The 16,170-nt window shown below is 37.1% G+C and overlaps 1 protein-coding gene across 1 annotated transcript; it reads left to right on the top strand.

Annotated features, from left to right (window-relative positions):
- Positions 1 to 2,791: 2,791 nt before the first annotated feature.
- serping1 (serpin peptidase inhibitor, clade G (C1 inhibitor), member 1) lies at positions 2,792 to 15,549 on the top strand. Its single transcript, XM_007236960.4, has 10 exons — positions 2,792 to 3,030; positions 3,490 to 3,537; positions 4,771 to 5,059; positions 7,329 to 7,673; positions 9,026 to 9,232; positions 9,755 to 9,898; positions 10,707 to 10,910; positions 12,492 to 12,631; positions 13,451 to 13,673; positions 14,998 to 15,549. The coding sequence occupies exons 2-10, from the start codon at positions 3,502 to 3,504 to the stop codon at positions 15,312 to 15,314; spliced, it is 1,905 nt and encodes a 634-aa protein (XP_007237022.3). The 5' UTR covers positions 2,792 to 3,030; positions 3,490 to 3,501; the 3' UTR covers positions 15,315 to 15,549.
- Positions 15,550 to 16,170: the final 621 nt, after the last annotated feature.

Below are 16,170 nucleotides of genomic sequence, written 5' to 3'. Positions count from 1 at the left end.
GTTTGTGATCCTAATTTTGCCACGTTTCCACCCAAAAAAGTAGGGTCCAGAACCAGGAAAGTTCGTTTGCAGTTGGAACCGGAGAATGCTACGATCTTCAGCGCGATAACATGATAACATCTGTTTACCTCCACTGTGCAACACCCTCTGTCGATGATGTATGATGATGTCACTAAAACTGGTGGAATCGTGGGCTGCAGTGAAAATTCAGTGGTGGCAGGGAGCATTTTTTGGCTAATTTTAGAAATTACCGCGGCCGCAAAAAAAAGGGCCTTAAATGTTGACATTAAGGATGTAAGTAAGTCAATTATTTTGCTAATTATGTTACTATTAAACATTGACTGGGATATAAAACTGTTATAAAATAACTAATAAAACACTAATGTTACAATATTATTAATGACTTGGTTAATTGGTAATAAAATTGATAATAAATACCTTATAAACAAAATACTAAGCCATATACTCATAGTTGTTTTGCCATTTGCTTTAAAGGTGAGACAGACATAAAGCTCTGGAAAAAAAAAATTAAGAGACCACTTCAGTTTCTGAATCAGTTTCTCTGATTTTGCTATTTATAGGTATATGTTTGAGTAAAATGAACATTTTGTTTTATTCTATAAACAACATACAGCATTTCTCCCAAATTCCAAATTAAAATATTGTCATTTAGAGCATGTGCAGAAAATTTAAAGTGGCTGAAATTACAAAAAAGATGCAGAGATTAAATAATGCAAAGAAAACAAGTTAATATTCATAAAGTTTTAAGGGTTCAGAAATCAATATTTGGTGGAAAAACCCTGGTTTTAATAGTTTTCATGCATCTTAGCATGTTCTCCTCCACCAGTCTTGCACACTGCTTGCACCAGTCTTGGCACCCTTTCAAAAAAGGCCTACATCCTGCTGTTTTACGTAAGTTTAAGGTAAGAACGCCCATTGTCGAAATATGTGTACAAATGCTTGTCTAATGCATGTAGAACAGAAGTTCGCCAATAAAATAGGACCCTCTGATGTGAAGAGATAAGCAACAGGTCCATTGGAACCATGGGTAATGCCGGCCAGATGTGGGCCAGAGGGGTATAAAGTTTCCTCTCCAGAATCTAGAAGAATGTCTTCTCTGGTCAGTACAGACAGTTACTCCAACAAAAGCATGATAAACTTGTTTTAACACCCTTGATTTCAGAAGAAACAGTGTTTGAGCAGATGTCTCAATGCTTCTGCAGCAGGCCTCAGCTTTTCCACTGGAAACATTCTAGCAGCTGCAGCTGAGCTGATAAGCTCCTCAGGCCTCCATCCAGCTCCTCCTGCGTCACAGTCCGATAACACCCTCACACACCTGGACCAGAATCACTGCGACCCTCCAGACCAGCCGGGTCAGACGGCCCCCCCGGCTGCAGCGGGCAAAGCTACAGAGTGAATACCTCAGGGCACAGATTCACACTTACATTATTTGTATTCATCTGCTCTCGCACCTCTGTCGCAAAAAAACGTCTGGAGGAGTTTAGAGAAGTGAAAGAGGCTGCTGATATAAATTTTGACAGATCAGCAAAAACAGGCCACTCGGTTCTGTTTTCTGGTTCCAAAATAAAACCAAGTTTCTCCAAAACAAAGCAGTTGGGAGATTATCAGAATGCTGTGCTTTTGCATTTGGCATCTAACAACTTCACTAAAAAACTCAATATTTCATTTTAGCAAATGCACTACTGTTCTTACAGAGATTTATCTGTTTAGTCAGTGTACATTTGTATAAAAAGTTCTCCCTCAATGCAAAAGTCAGTGTAATGTAAGTGGACGTGGCCTGTGCTGGTGAGTGATGGATTCACCCACATTCTAAGGGGCAAGGCCGTTATGAGCTTTATTGGCCAGTAGCAGGTTCTGTAATCAATATCTAATCTGATTGGCAGCCAAAGTAATACTGAAAAAAAACAGGCTAAACCCAGTACAAACAATTTCGACTCAGAACCAACTGAAGCCAGTTTCAGCTCGTACCATTCTTACCTATCCAAGAATCCTGTATTATACAGGGATTCTGCACATACCACTATTTTTACATTAGTGAGGATTTGAGCTGTTTTAAGGCAGCATAATATTTACATGGCCAATGTAGTGTTAGGAGTCTTGCCCAAGGACTCTTATTGGTGCAATGCTGCAAAGTCACCCAGGCTAAAATTTTAACTTTAGTGTCCCACATGGTAGCTCACTGGCAGGCAGTGGTGTTATCCACTTGTGCCCCACCAACACCACATAACAACATACATTTTATACACTACATGTAAAAAGGTTTACGGACACATTTCCTATCAGTAAAATAAACTCTACAGAAGGTCTCTGACAAATAGAATTGGACACTCTGGAGTTGCCATGATCACTATGACCCTTTTAATAAAAATAGCAAAATAAATAATGTCTAATTAGAAATATAAACAAGAAAAACATGGCCCATATTCATTGATAACTATTATGAACATCAGCATCATGTCTGATGAATAGCAGTGATCCTAGAACAGAGTCTTGGGCAAGACCATTCTTTACTTTTAAACCTACGAGAAAGGCAGAGTTTACACTGCTGACATCCAGACAACTCTTGAAGTAAATGAGCAATAGACAGAACACTGTTCTCATAGCAGGTAGTTGTTAGTTGTTTTTGGTTTCATGTGTTTTACAACAGACCCCAGCAGCTCCAACAGCCGGGTCGACTGCCAGACAGGGGTCATGTGACTTTCAGTAAATGGGTCTATTTCAGTTAAAGGGAACTGAGCAAATAAAGACACTTCCAATCCAGCAAACACTCCAGTAATAATTCACCCATCAGTAGTGAAGAAGACACACACACACTCATCATACTGAAACACACACACTCTAAACATTACTGCAGTGTGTGGCTGCTGTGGGGTCTGAGTGAGTTCACTTTCTCTTTTGTTTGGACATAATTTCATCGTCTGCGTCCCACTGTCCACCACAGGATCTTCCTCCAGGAGGCTTCTTCAGCTGCGTGTCGCTGTCAGCAGTGGATCTGGAGCTCTGGAGCTGGTAAGCTCTATCTGTACCCAGCTGGCACATGATCAATGTTCAGTGTTGAAATGCGGTTGAAATAATTTTAACTGTAGTTTAAACAACATTTAATGTTAAATGGTTAACAAAATAATTAAACTATTGATAAATATGTTCTTGTTCTGCATTTTATTATATTTTTATAATTTTAAATACATACAAATATTACCTGTATATTATATAATCTGTGGAAATTACGCTACAAAAGCTCATTACATTTTATATAAATTTGGTACAAAAAGTGCTAATTTGCTCCACTGTATTTATTAAGGCATTATATTATCATATCAGCAGCTGGTTTGGTAAGTCAGAGATTAATGCTGGTAAATGAGGTTAGCTACTGTTTGAATTGAAACACAGCTTTGTTTATCAGACTGGTTTTACTATTGCGTGTGGTGTGTGTGAGTATTGATTGTGTCTCTGTTGGTGTGATTGTAGAGTTGCAAGACCATGTTGCGTGGAATAATCCTCCTGCTGTTTGTGGGGGTAAGTGAACAGACCTGCAGTGAGTCTAAAGATCCATCACAGTTTTACACTTTCAAATAAAACTCTTACTGCCTGATTTCAGACCGTTATTCACAACAAGGGATTTATGTTTTAAAAGCAAAGAAAACAATTGCATATTCATAAAGTTTTAAGAGTTCAGAAATCAATATTTGGTGGAATAACCCTGGTTTTTAATCACAGTTTTCATGCATCTTCTCCACCAGTCTTACACACTACTTTAGGATAACTTTATGCCACTCATGGTGCAAAAGGTTTAGCTTAGTTTTATGGTTTATGATCATCCATCTTCCTTTAAAATCAAAGAAACTTATCATTTTAAGTGGTCTCTAATTTTTTTCCAGAATTATATACGTATACACTGTCTGGTCAAAAAAGGTCACAAACTGGATTTGACAAAAACGAATAGCTGGGAGCCTGGGTAATTAATTACCTGATGCAGGGAGTAGCTTTCATTTGTTAAACAACAATTGGAAATACACTGTAATCCTGTGGTTGTAAAAAAAAGGTGTTAATCTATTTGAGAAGGGTCAAATTATTGGCTCGTGTTAAGCCTAAAAAACACCTAAGGAGATTGCTGAAACTACTAAAATCAGGTTAAAAACTGTCCAATGCGTCATTATGCAAACAAAGTGTAAGGACAGGAAGGAAACATCATCTTCAAGAAAGGAATGTGGTAGAAAGTATATTGTGAATGATTTTGATTAACGAGCACTCAAGTTTGAAATCAAATAATAAAAAAACAACACTAGAACTAAGGGGTATGTTTAATAGTGAAAGTAAGAGCATTTTGGAAGGGAACTCAAGTGACTAGGACTGAACAGCTGTATAGCCTTATAAAAAAAGCATCAGGGTAAGATATGAGGTGGCTAATCTAGTCATCATGCCTAATGTATACTGTACAAGCCTGTGGGGCGGAGCTATGATCTGGGGTTGCTGCAGTTGGTCAGGTCTAGGTTCAGCAACATTATTTTTCCAAAGAATGAGGTCAGGGCATATTCCAAGATGACAATGCCAGGATTAATGGGGCTCATGTGGATTGTCAAAGAGTGGTTCAGGGAGGATTTTAGGTATATTTAAATGCAATCAATTAGCCAATTTATACTTTTTGCTACTTTATGTTTTACACATTAAATATTTATAAAAATATTATCTATATAATATAGAGATATAGAAATGCTACAAAGCGACTTACAGGAAAATATGTGCTTTCAGTTCTCGTCCGCAGTAGAGGACATATCCCTTCCTGTTGGCTCCAACTTCACCGTGTCCTGCATTGGAGTCCCTGATGTTGACCTGCTGTTTGCAACCTACACCTGGACCTTCTTACCCAAAGACAACCAAGACATCAGTTCTAAATATGAAACTCTGGACTGGGACGAGCCAAAACTGACCTTAAGCCCGGTGGAGTTCCGACACGCCGGACACTACACATGTGTGGCCAAGGGCCAGTCAATAGATGGGCTCATCAAACTGAAGAGGAACTTTAAATTAACGGTTCAAGGTGAGGAATCTGCTAATATTTTTACAAATATGCTTTTGGAGTCAGTAAGCATTATACAAATATACAAATATCCAACTGAATAGTTTATTGAAATAGTTGCTCTATTTAGTGACAGAAACAAATATTGTTTTTGTTTTTTTAAATATGATCAATATTATGATTTTATTAGCATTTTATCATATGACCACATCAAATATCAAAATGTGTCTGTTTAAAGATATATAAAAAATAACTAGCCTGTAGTTATAGAAACATTTCTGTAGTTTCCACAACATTACTACTGTATAATAAATCAATTATTTCTGCAAAACCTGTAAATAGCATATTACTGTATATCTGCAAAGCATCATGGTAGAAATTCATTAAATAATAAATTTGACTGTGAATATATTTCTCCTATAATTCACAGTACATTGTTACTAATAATACAAATACAAAGGCAGCCAGTCTTTTAGTTTAGCAGTTGTATGCTAGTGCTCGTTTACCTCAGCATGCTAATGCTAAGCTAAACTTTTCAGCTCTTATCTTTATCTCGTAACCAGTCAGTCTGTGTCTGTAAAAAAGTGAAAAGAAGAAGTTTAAAGCTTTATTCTAGTAGAGATTATTAAGGAACTTTAACTTGGTGTTTTTTGGCTCCCTGATGCCGTTCTGTGGTGCTGCTCTGTGTAGCTACATAGCTAACACTAACTACACTGCACTGGGAGAGAGAAACTCAAGCAAATTATTACCAAAGTAAATAATTTGTACATAAAATTTTAAGATATTTTATTATCTGGTGACATTTAATTTATAACGTCATCAGTTTGGTGTAGGACTTACACTAACGTTACTGAATAAACATTTGTGTGTGTGATGGCTAGTAATATCGCAGTTTATAACGCTAACTAGCTAGCTATATTTGTTTGTTTGGAGCCTGAAAGAAATTTTTATATTTTTCTTATCAGGACAGCAGTGTTTTACAAAATAGTAAAATGCTAGCTAACCACATTGACTCCAAATAAAATGTATTAAATGTACTTAGATAATGTTTTAAAATGTTGACAAATATATGATAAAACTTGTGAGAAAAACACTGTCTTCATTTTATAATACTATATTTGTCACACTATAAGGTGCACTTAAAATCCTTTCATTTTCCACCAAATTGTCAGTGAGCCGAATTTTATAATCCGAATTTTGAATGAATTTTACAAGTCAGGTTGTAAGGAACAGTAAAGTCACTGCGCTGAATTAATTTACTGCATTATAAAGTAGTTTCAGTTTAGTTCTCCAGCACCGAGGCTGGAGAAGCATTATCATTAGCCGCTAACCATGCTAGCTCTTTTGCCGTTCAGAGGTGAGTATATAAGAATGTAACCTGCTCGTTTATCGTGTTTAAATAAGCTATGTGGGACCAACTGCTAATATCTAATAGCTAATATTGCTCAGGCTTACTGGAACACTTAGGGTTCTTCAGTGTAGCGCTATTGGGCAGCATTTACTAGTGCTAAGTGCGGCTAGCAGTAGCGGTTAGCCGCTTATGCTAATACTGCTGCACCCAGCACCCAGGGAAAATTACTTATAAACAGTAAACAGCCCAAATAAAGAGTTTTCAGGAGAGAAATCTGTGTAGATTAACATCCAGCACTCATTTAACTTTAAAAGTTTTTTTTTCTGAATTACAATTTTGTTTATCTAGCTAAGCATTAGCACCCGTTAGAAACACAGTAGACATATGGAAATTCTTTACACAGTAGCGGAAAATAAGCCAGAATTTCCCCACAGGACATTGTTTTCCAATGAAAATGTGAGTGCAGTTAGCTGGCTAGTAAAAATTAGCTCCATTAGCTAGCTTATTGTTAGCTATCATTTCATCCAAATTCAATGATAATGTTTAAACTATCATTGATTTGTTGTGACCAGATAACTCATTTTGCCAAGTTTAGGTAACATAGCCTCAGCTATGCCTATTATAGTGCACAGAGTGCCACCTGCTGGTTTTGTACTATCAGCAGTAATTAAATAATCAGAAAAAAGTATTGGGGATTTAGTATGTTTTTCACTAGTTTAAAATAATTAAAATAGTCTAAAATATACATTGAAGTAAGTTAATTTTGTAGATAAAAAAAGTTGTTTAACAACCTGTTAAGTGTGTGTGTGTGTGTGTTACATGTATTGTCCAGATACCCCATGTTTTTTCTCATGCACTCTTGTGGAACCCTATTTTGTCAGGTTATGGTGCAGTATTTCACTTCTTAAAATCTTCCATTATCACCTTTTTCAAACGCAGATGTTCCTGTTCAGGACAAAGTGCTGGTGGTCGCAGTGGATGAGGACGACGTTGTGATGATCCCATGCCGTCCATTCTTGGAGACGTATACCAACACCAGTTATGCCAACGCCATATGGTCCAAAGGGGATAGCAAACCAGAAGGCCTCACACCAGCGGAGACTACTAGCAATGTGGAGGATAATGAAAAAGTGGCCAGTCGTATTACCTGGTTTGCTGGACCTGCAGACAGTGATTGGACCATTTTAATTGATAAAGCGAAACCAATGGATACAGATTTGTATCGCTGTGAGGTCACTGTGGGGTCGGAGAAATATACGGTGATAGCAGAAGTCGTTGTGGAACGTAAGTTAAACCACCGTCCATTTTCACCTCTGTGCATGTTCACTTCACCACAATATATGTCACAATATCTTGCTTGTGAATCTTAAGTAACAATTATATTTTTCAATATATTTAATAAAAAGGTATTAATTGAACAAAAAAATTATATTCCATTTACCATTTAATATATATCCATATTACATTTAACTAAATGTAAAAGAAATATGTTATCCAAATGTACTGCAATTGTTTAAAATCAATTAGATAAATAATGTTGCTTGCCATCCCCTAAAATAGGGGAGAAAATGGGATAAAAAAATGTAAAAAAAAAAATATATATATATATATTTGATATATGGTTCACACTTAAAAAACTAAAAATCTGATTTATGTGTGCTGTTTACTCTTACAGAAAAAATATAGTCAAAATATATTTATCAAATATATGTTTGCAATGTACAAAAATAGCCAAAACATATATGTTAAATACAAATTTAAAAATATGTCAAATGTATTTTGAAACTAATTTTTAGTATATATTTTTAGTATATATACATATTTTAGTATATATGTCCTGTACATATGCAACTTGATTTTGCTATTTAAAATATATACTTGCTAATACTTACCTTTAACTTTAAGCTACATATTAGGTGCGTGCGATATGGCCCTAAAATAATATCTCAATAAATCAGTCTATTTTGGACAAAACATTGATTTATTTTTATTTATTTAAAAACATATAAACTATATATAAAATACATAAAAAATATATAAAAAATAACTACTGCTAAAATAAATAAATTAAAAAGTGTTATAAAGATTAAATATAAGAGTTTCATACATTCAGTAAAAACAAAAAAAAAAAACATCTGTAAACTTTTGTCTCTTCCATAAACAGCAACTTACCAAGAGTTTTATTTTGTTAAAAATAATAATACATAACAAAAATAAAATAAAATAATGTAACAACACAAATATTTTACAAAAAGATTGTAGCATATTTAGTGCATGTAAACTGCAAACAAACAATTAAAATAAATATGGTAAATAGCCGAACAGATACAAAATAGATTGTTTTTAATAATAATGTGATTATATTTTCTAATATATTTTCTAAAATGTGCAGTGTAGTGTGTAAAACATATTTTGGAATGCAATGTATTTAAAATGTATAAAATACATAATTATTATATACATATTTTGGTATGGGTTAAACCTCTGACAATGATTAGTGACAATGATAGTAATAACCAATATGGATAGAAATATAATCAATTCTATTAGAGACCTGTTAAAATGATAACATCACTAATGCTAATGAAGAATCCTTGCCGCCTCACTGACTCCACCCTCCTACAACCACTCTGCAGCTGCTCCGCCCCCTCGCTGTCTGAACCACACCCAGCCCTGGGAGCCGTGTCCTGACCCGGACAGCAGGTCCTGGAGGGCTATAGTTAGTGAGTCTTTAACTGCATTTTCTGCTCATCTCTACTCAAAACTGAGGACCACCCAGGGAACCCAGAACCTGCTTATCTCGCCCATCAGTGTTGCCAGCCTTCTCTCTCACCTGCTGCTCGGTAAGAACCAACAGCTCACCTGTGCACTGGTAGTGTAGTGAATTCCTCAAGTTATAAGTTATAATTGCATATATATTATTTCTTAAATTCACTTCTGCATATTTATTTAAACTTTCTTTAGTAAATTTTATCAAACATGCCTTTGTGAATTACCATAGATACATGTTTGTAAATTCTTTAAATCGATTTTTGTACATTTTATCAAACATCATTCTGTCGATTTCCCCAAAATCAGTTCTTTAAATTATCCCCTAAAAATATTTTCTGTAAACTTTTCAAATTCACTTTTGTAAATTTCTGCAAATTTGCTTGTGAAATTTTCCAAATTTCGACTGTAAATATAAAAAAGTAAACTTTTTATCACAGTCAGATTGTGTTAAAATCCTCTCTTTTTTCTACAGACTCCAACTATGGAGTAACTAAAAAGTCACAATCAGCACTTTTACACAGTTTTTTCACCTGATTTTGGACATTTTGATTTTGGACTGATTTTCTCTCTTTCTCCCACTTTGTCTCTCCCAGGTGCTCGAGGAGAAACGAGGGATGAGCTAGAGAAAGCTCTTTCTCTCCCCAAAGATTTCTCCTGCCTTCACATGGTGATGAAGATGTTGAGGGATGAGACGAAAGAGAAGCTGCTTATAGCCAATCAGATGTTCTACAACCCCAGTATGTAGTGATGCACTTATCTAATAAAATATCGAATAAAATTACATCAAATTTACTGACCTGGGCCAGGTTCACACTGCGCCTTTTAGGCCCGATTTTCCATTCACAAATATTGTTATAAATCATGGTTAAAGCCCTCAGATCAAAAGCACATTAGTGTTTGCTCGGCTCAAAGATGTAATCCTCGCAAGCCCTCTAAAAAAGGTTAATCACATTTAATATCTGGATCGTTTAATTACTTTAAATCCAGTTGTGTGAAAAGCCTAGAGCCAATGAGAGTCCAGAACAAGGAGGGACAAGAAAGCTGAAGTTGAAGTTAAACACGCCTGCCTGTCAGATTTCTCTCATACATATTCTTTTTTCTCTCTGTGTGATTTTACTGTAAATTAGCACACAGTCAATTTGCATCACATTTCTTAATGTATTCTACATTTCTTAATGTATTTTACAAAAAAAAATCTGCTTTATATCAATTCTTATGACAAAGACTCGTGGCGTGTTCCTCCTGGTAAAAGAATTTGTGACAGCATGTCCTAACATTGATGACTCATGTAATGTGTAAACCACAGCCAATAAAATATAAACCCTACTGTACAAAAGTTGTTTTGTGTGAAGAGTACAACCATCTAAACACTCAACCCGTCATAAAGGAGCACTTTATATATTTATAACACCTGTATCTCACTTGGTCCCATTAAGAACTTTTACATGATATTACAGTATCTTATTCAGCATCTTAACGAATGTTATATAAGGATTATATTATGTGAAGAAACTTTAAAGAACTTTAAACTCTTCTTCTCCACAGAGTATGGGCTCAGAGAAGCTTTCATCAACCAGTCACGGGAGTTCTATGACATGGTGCCTGGAATGCTAACCAATAGCAGTGAGGAGAATGTGATGATGGTCAATAATTGGGTGGAGGAGAAGACAAAGAGAAAAATAACCAAACTGGTGGACTCTGTTGAACCAACAGTGGATTTCATCCTGCTGAATGCCGTCTACTTTATAGGTCAGTGTTCATGTGTTCATCATTATGGGTCTAAATAATTCTGACTTTATATAGAGTTTTTGAGTTATCCTCTGTACCAAACCAACCAAACCATTTACCCAACTGAACCATTGACCAATACAATCTACAAGCCCAGATTAGGGACAGCTGAATTGGTATGCACTTGTTTGTAAATTTGAATGTGATGCAGTGTGTAAGTAATGTTAAGGTTACCTGGGGTGAACATTCGGTGTAGCTGAACATGTGATTAGCTTAATAGTGCAGTTGAGGCAAAGGTTGAGGTGTGGCCTGGGATGTAGATTGTATTGGTTAATGGTGCAGTTTGGGTAAATGGTTTGGTTGCGGTGAAGGTGTGATTGGTATTTAGGTGTGGTTGGGGTGATGGTGCAAATGGAATGGAGGAGTGGTTGGGGCGGAGGTGTCGGAGAAACGGTGCGCTTGGAGTAAAGGTGTGGATGGGGCAAAGGTGCAGTTGGTGTTAGCATGTGGTTGAGCAAGGGGCAGTCAGGGAAATGGTGAGATGGGGGTAATGGTGTGTTTGGTGTAAGCATGTAGTTGGGACAAATAAGCAGTTGGGGAAATGATGCGGATGGGGTGAAGATGCGGTTGGGGCGAAGGTGTGGTTGGTGTAAGCATGTAGTTGGGGTGAAGGAGCAGTCAGGGAAAAGGTGCGGTTAGGGTAAAAGTGTGGTTGGAGCATAGGAGCAGTTTCATAAATTGTGCAGTTGGGGTGAAGAAGCAGTCAGGGAAATAGTGAGGTTGGGGTGAAGGTGTGGTTGGAGTGAATGTGTGGTTGGTGTAAGTATGTGGTTAGGGCAAAAGAGCAGTCAGGAAAATGGTGAGATTGGGGTTAAAGGTGTGGTTGGGGCCTAGGAGGAGTTGGGTAAATGGTGCAGTTGGGGCGAAGGTGCGGTTAGGGTGAAAGTGTGGTTGGCATAAGTGTGTGGTTGGCGCAAAGGAACAATCAGGGAAATGGTGAGATTGGGGTGAAAGTGTGGTTGGAGCGATGGTGCAGTTTAGGGGTGTAGGTGTTTTTTTTTATTCAGTTTTGGAAAAAAATGTAGTTTACACATTATACATATTTGTTGATTTTGAGTTTTCTTGTGTATTTTTCCAAAGAGGCATATTTTTTAACAAATTATTCTTGACATCAGGACCACATCAGCCAATCAGATGAAGCCACTTGGCCAGGATATTCCTTGAGTTTCTGAAAGTAGATTGTTTTTCAGTGTCACAGTTATGAAACATTAGTGAACTCTCTTCTTAATTGCTTCATATGAAACCATTTATTTTAGACTCACTCAGTGCCATTTAGTGGTCAAATACACACGGAAGATATTCTCAAGTGGGTATTCTTCTCTCTTTTAGAGGGTATCTGCCGATACCAGTATTGATATTCATGCATCTCTAGTCAGCACCCCAAAGGGCCACCATATAGCAGCTAGTCCTATTTGGGTGGTGGGTCATTCTCAGGACTACAGTGACACTGTGTTTGAGTGGATCAGACACAGCATGCAGAGAAACAATATATCTTACTTGATTACTGTATGTCATAAGAGTTTGTGTGTGTGTTTTTTGCAGGTAAATGGTTGAAGCCGTTTGAAGAGAACACCAAGCAAAGGGAGTTCATGACTCTGTCAGGTGATGTAGTGAATGTACCCTCTCTCTACAGTTCCAAATTCAGCCTGGCTACAACCTACATGTCCAATCTAAAGGCCCAGGTGAGCACTTTATGCTGCGGTAAGAAACGGAGGCACATGTTAGCCACTATCATTACAACAGGCTTTGCTAGTTAAGAAAATGCCATCAGCTTATGATTATTCGGCAGGAGACTGAAAAGAGAGGGAAGAGAACGTAGAAAATGCTGGGCTGGAGTTTAGGTGGCAGCCTAAGTAGGACATCTTGGGTCAGTCCATGCATATTTTAATAGATCTGGTATCAGCTATTTTAATCACAATTCAGTTACAAATTTTTGTTTTAACCACATTGTTCAGTGAGACATCTGGTGTCCTCAAGGCACTATTACTGGACAATATTCTGTAGCTGCCAACACTGTGGAGAGTACTTAGAAAGTAAATAAAAGAGTTTGATTAGAGTTTGGAGTGTGAAACTAGTTTACAATAGAGCATAAATACATCCGATAATACCTGAAACTATATAAAATAATTATTAATGTCTGATTATTTTAATTGTAGCTAAAAATAATAAAATAATTTTACTTCAGTATTAATTACCATCACATCTTAAAAATCTGAATTGTAGGGCTTTACTATTTATACAAACATGATTGGATCAGATCAGAAAGGTCAAATATCCTATCAGGACATCCATATATATATATATATACACAGCAAAACCACGTTTGACTACTTTATTAAACAGGATACAGCACTGAATCATAATGCAGGTTAGACATTTTAATGCTCTTTAACTCTGCTCTGCTTGGGGGAAGTTTTTTAACTGGACTTTTGTGAATTTTAATAACAGCCCCATGTGAGGTGTTCATCTCCAACTCTGACTCTGCACTTTTTCTGTTCCAGGTGGCAAAGTTCCCCCTCACCGGTGACAGCAGCCTGTACATCCTGGTCCCGAACACAGTGTCCGAAAAGGCCCTCACAACGCTGGAGGACAACCTGAATGAGAACAACCTGCGAGCTATGGTGCGCGAGATGACCGGGTTCAGACAAGAAATGTGTGAGGTCACCCTGCCCAAGACCAAACTGTCCATCAGCACAGATCTGGGCAGTCTGTTGAAGAGAATCGGTAAGACCATTTTCACATTCAGACTTAAAAACTCTCATCCATCTCCACCTTCTGCATCTTTGTTATATGGTCCATTAGCATGGACAGTTATTTCAACTTACCTCCTTATTTACAGCTTTCAGCATTCAGAACACTGTCAGAAATACACATTATATACAGTTTTCATACCCTATAAACCTTTTCACATTTTGTCACCTTACAACCACACACTTTTGTGATATTGAGATATTTCTATGAGATTTTAAGTGATAGACCAACACAAATGAGCACATAACTGTGAGTTGGAATAAGAAAGATTCATGGTTTTTAAAAATTTTAACCAAATAAAATTCTGAAAATTCTAAGTAATGTGCCAAAGTATTCAGCCTGAAACCCCTAAATAATATCCAATGCAATCAATTGCCTATAGTAGTCACAGTCCAGCTGTGTGTAATTTAGTTCTAAATCTTCAAATCTCAATCTCTAGATGCGCAAAGCTGGTAAAGACATACAGCTGTAAAAGGCTTTTCACTTTCTGATCGTGGCTCGTTTCTTTCCTGTTCTGTCTCTTTATTTTTATTCAGTCCTTACCCCATGTGCTTCTTTGCACATGGCCCTGTTGTGTTTACATCTTGTCTCCTTCCTTGTCTCCGCCTTCAGTGTTCCCTCATGTGTCATTTGTAACTCTGCCCCCCTGTTACTTAACCCCAGGTGTTTCCTGTTTCCCTCCATGTGTATTTACAGCCTCTTTGTTTCAGTGTTCTGGGTCAGATCTTGCGCGTGTTCAATGTCAGTCAGGTTGCGTGTGTTTCTTTCTCACTCTTTTTTTTTTCCCAGTCCAAATGTATTCGTATTGATTATTAATAAATACTCGCAATTGTGTCCGCCTTTCCGTCTCCCTTGCTGCATCCTGACACTACTAGTTATCAATAAAGGGGGTTTTATTATTTTGCACATCACAGTTTTCAGACCTTTATTTGATCACAATGTTGAAAACCATGTATAATTTGTTTCACTTTACAATGATGTGCTACTTTGTGTTGGTCTATCACTTAAAATCTCATATCTCAAAATATCTCATTTATGTTTGTGGTCGTGAGGTGACAAAATGTAAAAAAAATGTTTAAAGGATACGAATACTTTTGCAAGCCACTGTATACTCAAGGGTATAAAAAAGTCTGGACTCCACAAGATCTCTGAAGGTGTCTTTTTTATCTGTACCAACACTAATGTAACATCAGATCCAGTCCTGTAAATTGTAAGCTGTTATTTGTAATATTTTCTGAATATATTTCTATTTGTAATATTAATCTGAATTTAACGCCAAATACACCACCCCTCCCAGGTCTCTCTGGTCTATTTAACTCTCCAAACCTATGTGCCCTGTTTGCGGATGAGGAGGAGCTGGTGGATCTGACGGACAGCCGCCACCAGGCCTATTTCTCCCTGACTGAACAGGGCGTTGAGGCGGCGGCGGCCAGCAGCATCTCTTTATCCCGCTCCTTCAACACCTTCAGCGCCATGCAGCCCTTCGTCTTCATCATCTGGAATGATCAGACCGCCTGCCCACTGTTCATGGGGAGACTTACTGACCCCAGAGAAGTTGTGGGAGAGAAAAAGAGAGAAAAAAATAGAGAGAAGGGGAGAGGGGTACTTGACTAATAACTGAGGGATACTCGACTAATATCTGATGGAAAATAGCATCATCTAACCACATTTAACCTTCTTTACTAAAAAGTGCGAGAGAGAATCAGAGGGGCAGAGAGAATCAGAGAGTCATTTAGAATAGAAACAGGCAAAAAGACATTTAGCAAAAAGGAAAAAAGTACATTCATGCCATAAATCAGTATCATATGATGTACACACATATTCTGTAATAAATGTTTAAAAAAACTGATCTATTGCACTCCAGTGACTTTTCCTGCTTTCCATCTGAACTCAGACACCCAAATTAAACATATATTTTTTAAATGGGGGAATTATTATATTATTATTTAGGTTATACATTTAAGATATGTTGAAACTAGTTTGCTAGGTGCATCCAAATACATTTCAGTAGATTGCAAAATCTAAAGCACACTCTGCTCCCAGCACTGGGGCCCTGGGTTTAAGTCCCTAACTGGGTGGAGTTTCCATGTTCTCCCCATATGCACGTGGCTTCCTCCAGGGACTTTAATTTCCTCCCACAGTCGACAAACATGGAGGTCAGAGAAATATAATAATGAATAAATGTGTGTGTGTGTGAATGTGTATGACTGTATGCCCAGATATAGATACATGGATTCATTTCACAGTGCCCAATGCAGTCCTCCAGGTGGACGGTCATTTCCGGTTGAGAGTATGCTGTGCGCAATTGGCTGCTGTTCACCGGTGTGTGTTGAGTGTGTGTAGAACATAATTGTAAGTAAGTAAGTAAGTAAGTAAATTACTACATACAATAATTGTGGTTGCGTTCTACACTGTTACTTCATACTCTTATATTTTTGGATATCCATGAACATACTCATCAACATATCCG

The sequence above is a fragment of the Astyanax mexicanus genome, chromosome 12 (genome assembly GCF_023375975.1).
Source record: "Astyanax mexicanus isolate ESR-SI-001 chromosome 12, AstMex3_surface, whole genome shotgun sequence".
NCBI lineage: Eukaryota > Metazoa > Chordata > Actinopteri > Characiformes > Acestrorhamphidae > Astyanax > Astyanax mexicanus.
This window is presented reverse-complemented; position numbering and strand designations above follow the sequence as displayed.

Coding starts and splice junctions, on each gene's coding strand:
- serping1 (XM_007236960.4), top strand. CDS start 3,502: ATGTTGCGTGGAATAATCCTCCTGCTGTTTGTGGGG. Junction 9,899..10,706: donor TCAGATGTTCTACAACCCCA/GTATGTAGTGAT, acceptor TCTTCTCCACAG/AGTATGGGCTCAGAGAAGCT. Junction 10,911..12,491: donor GAATGCCGTCTACTTTATAG/GTCAGTGTTCAT, acceptor TGTTTTTTGCAG/GTAAATGGTTGAAGCCGTTT.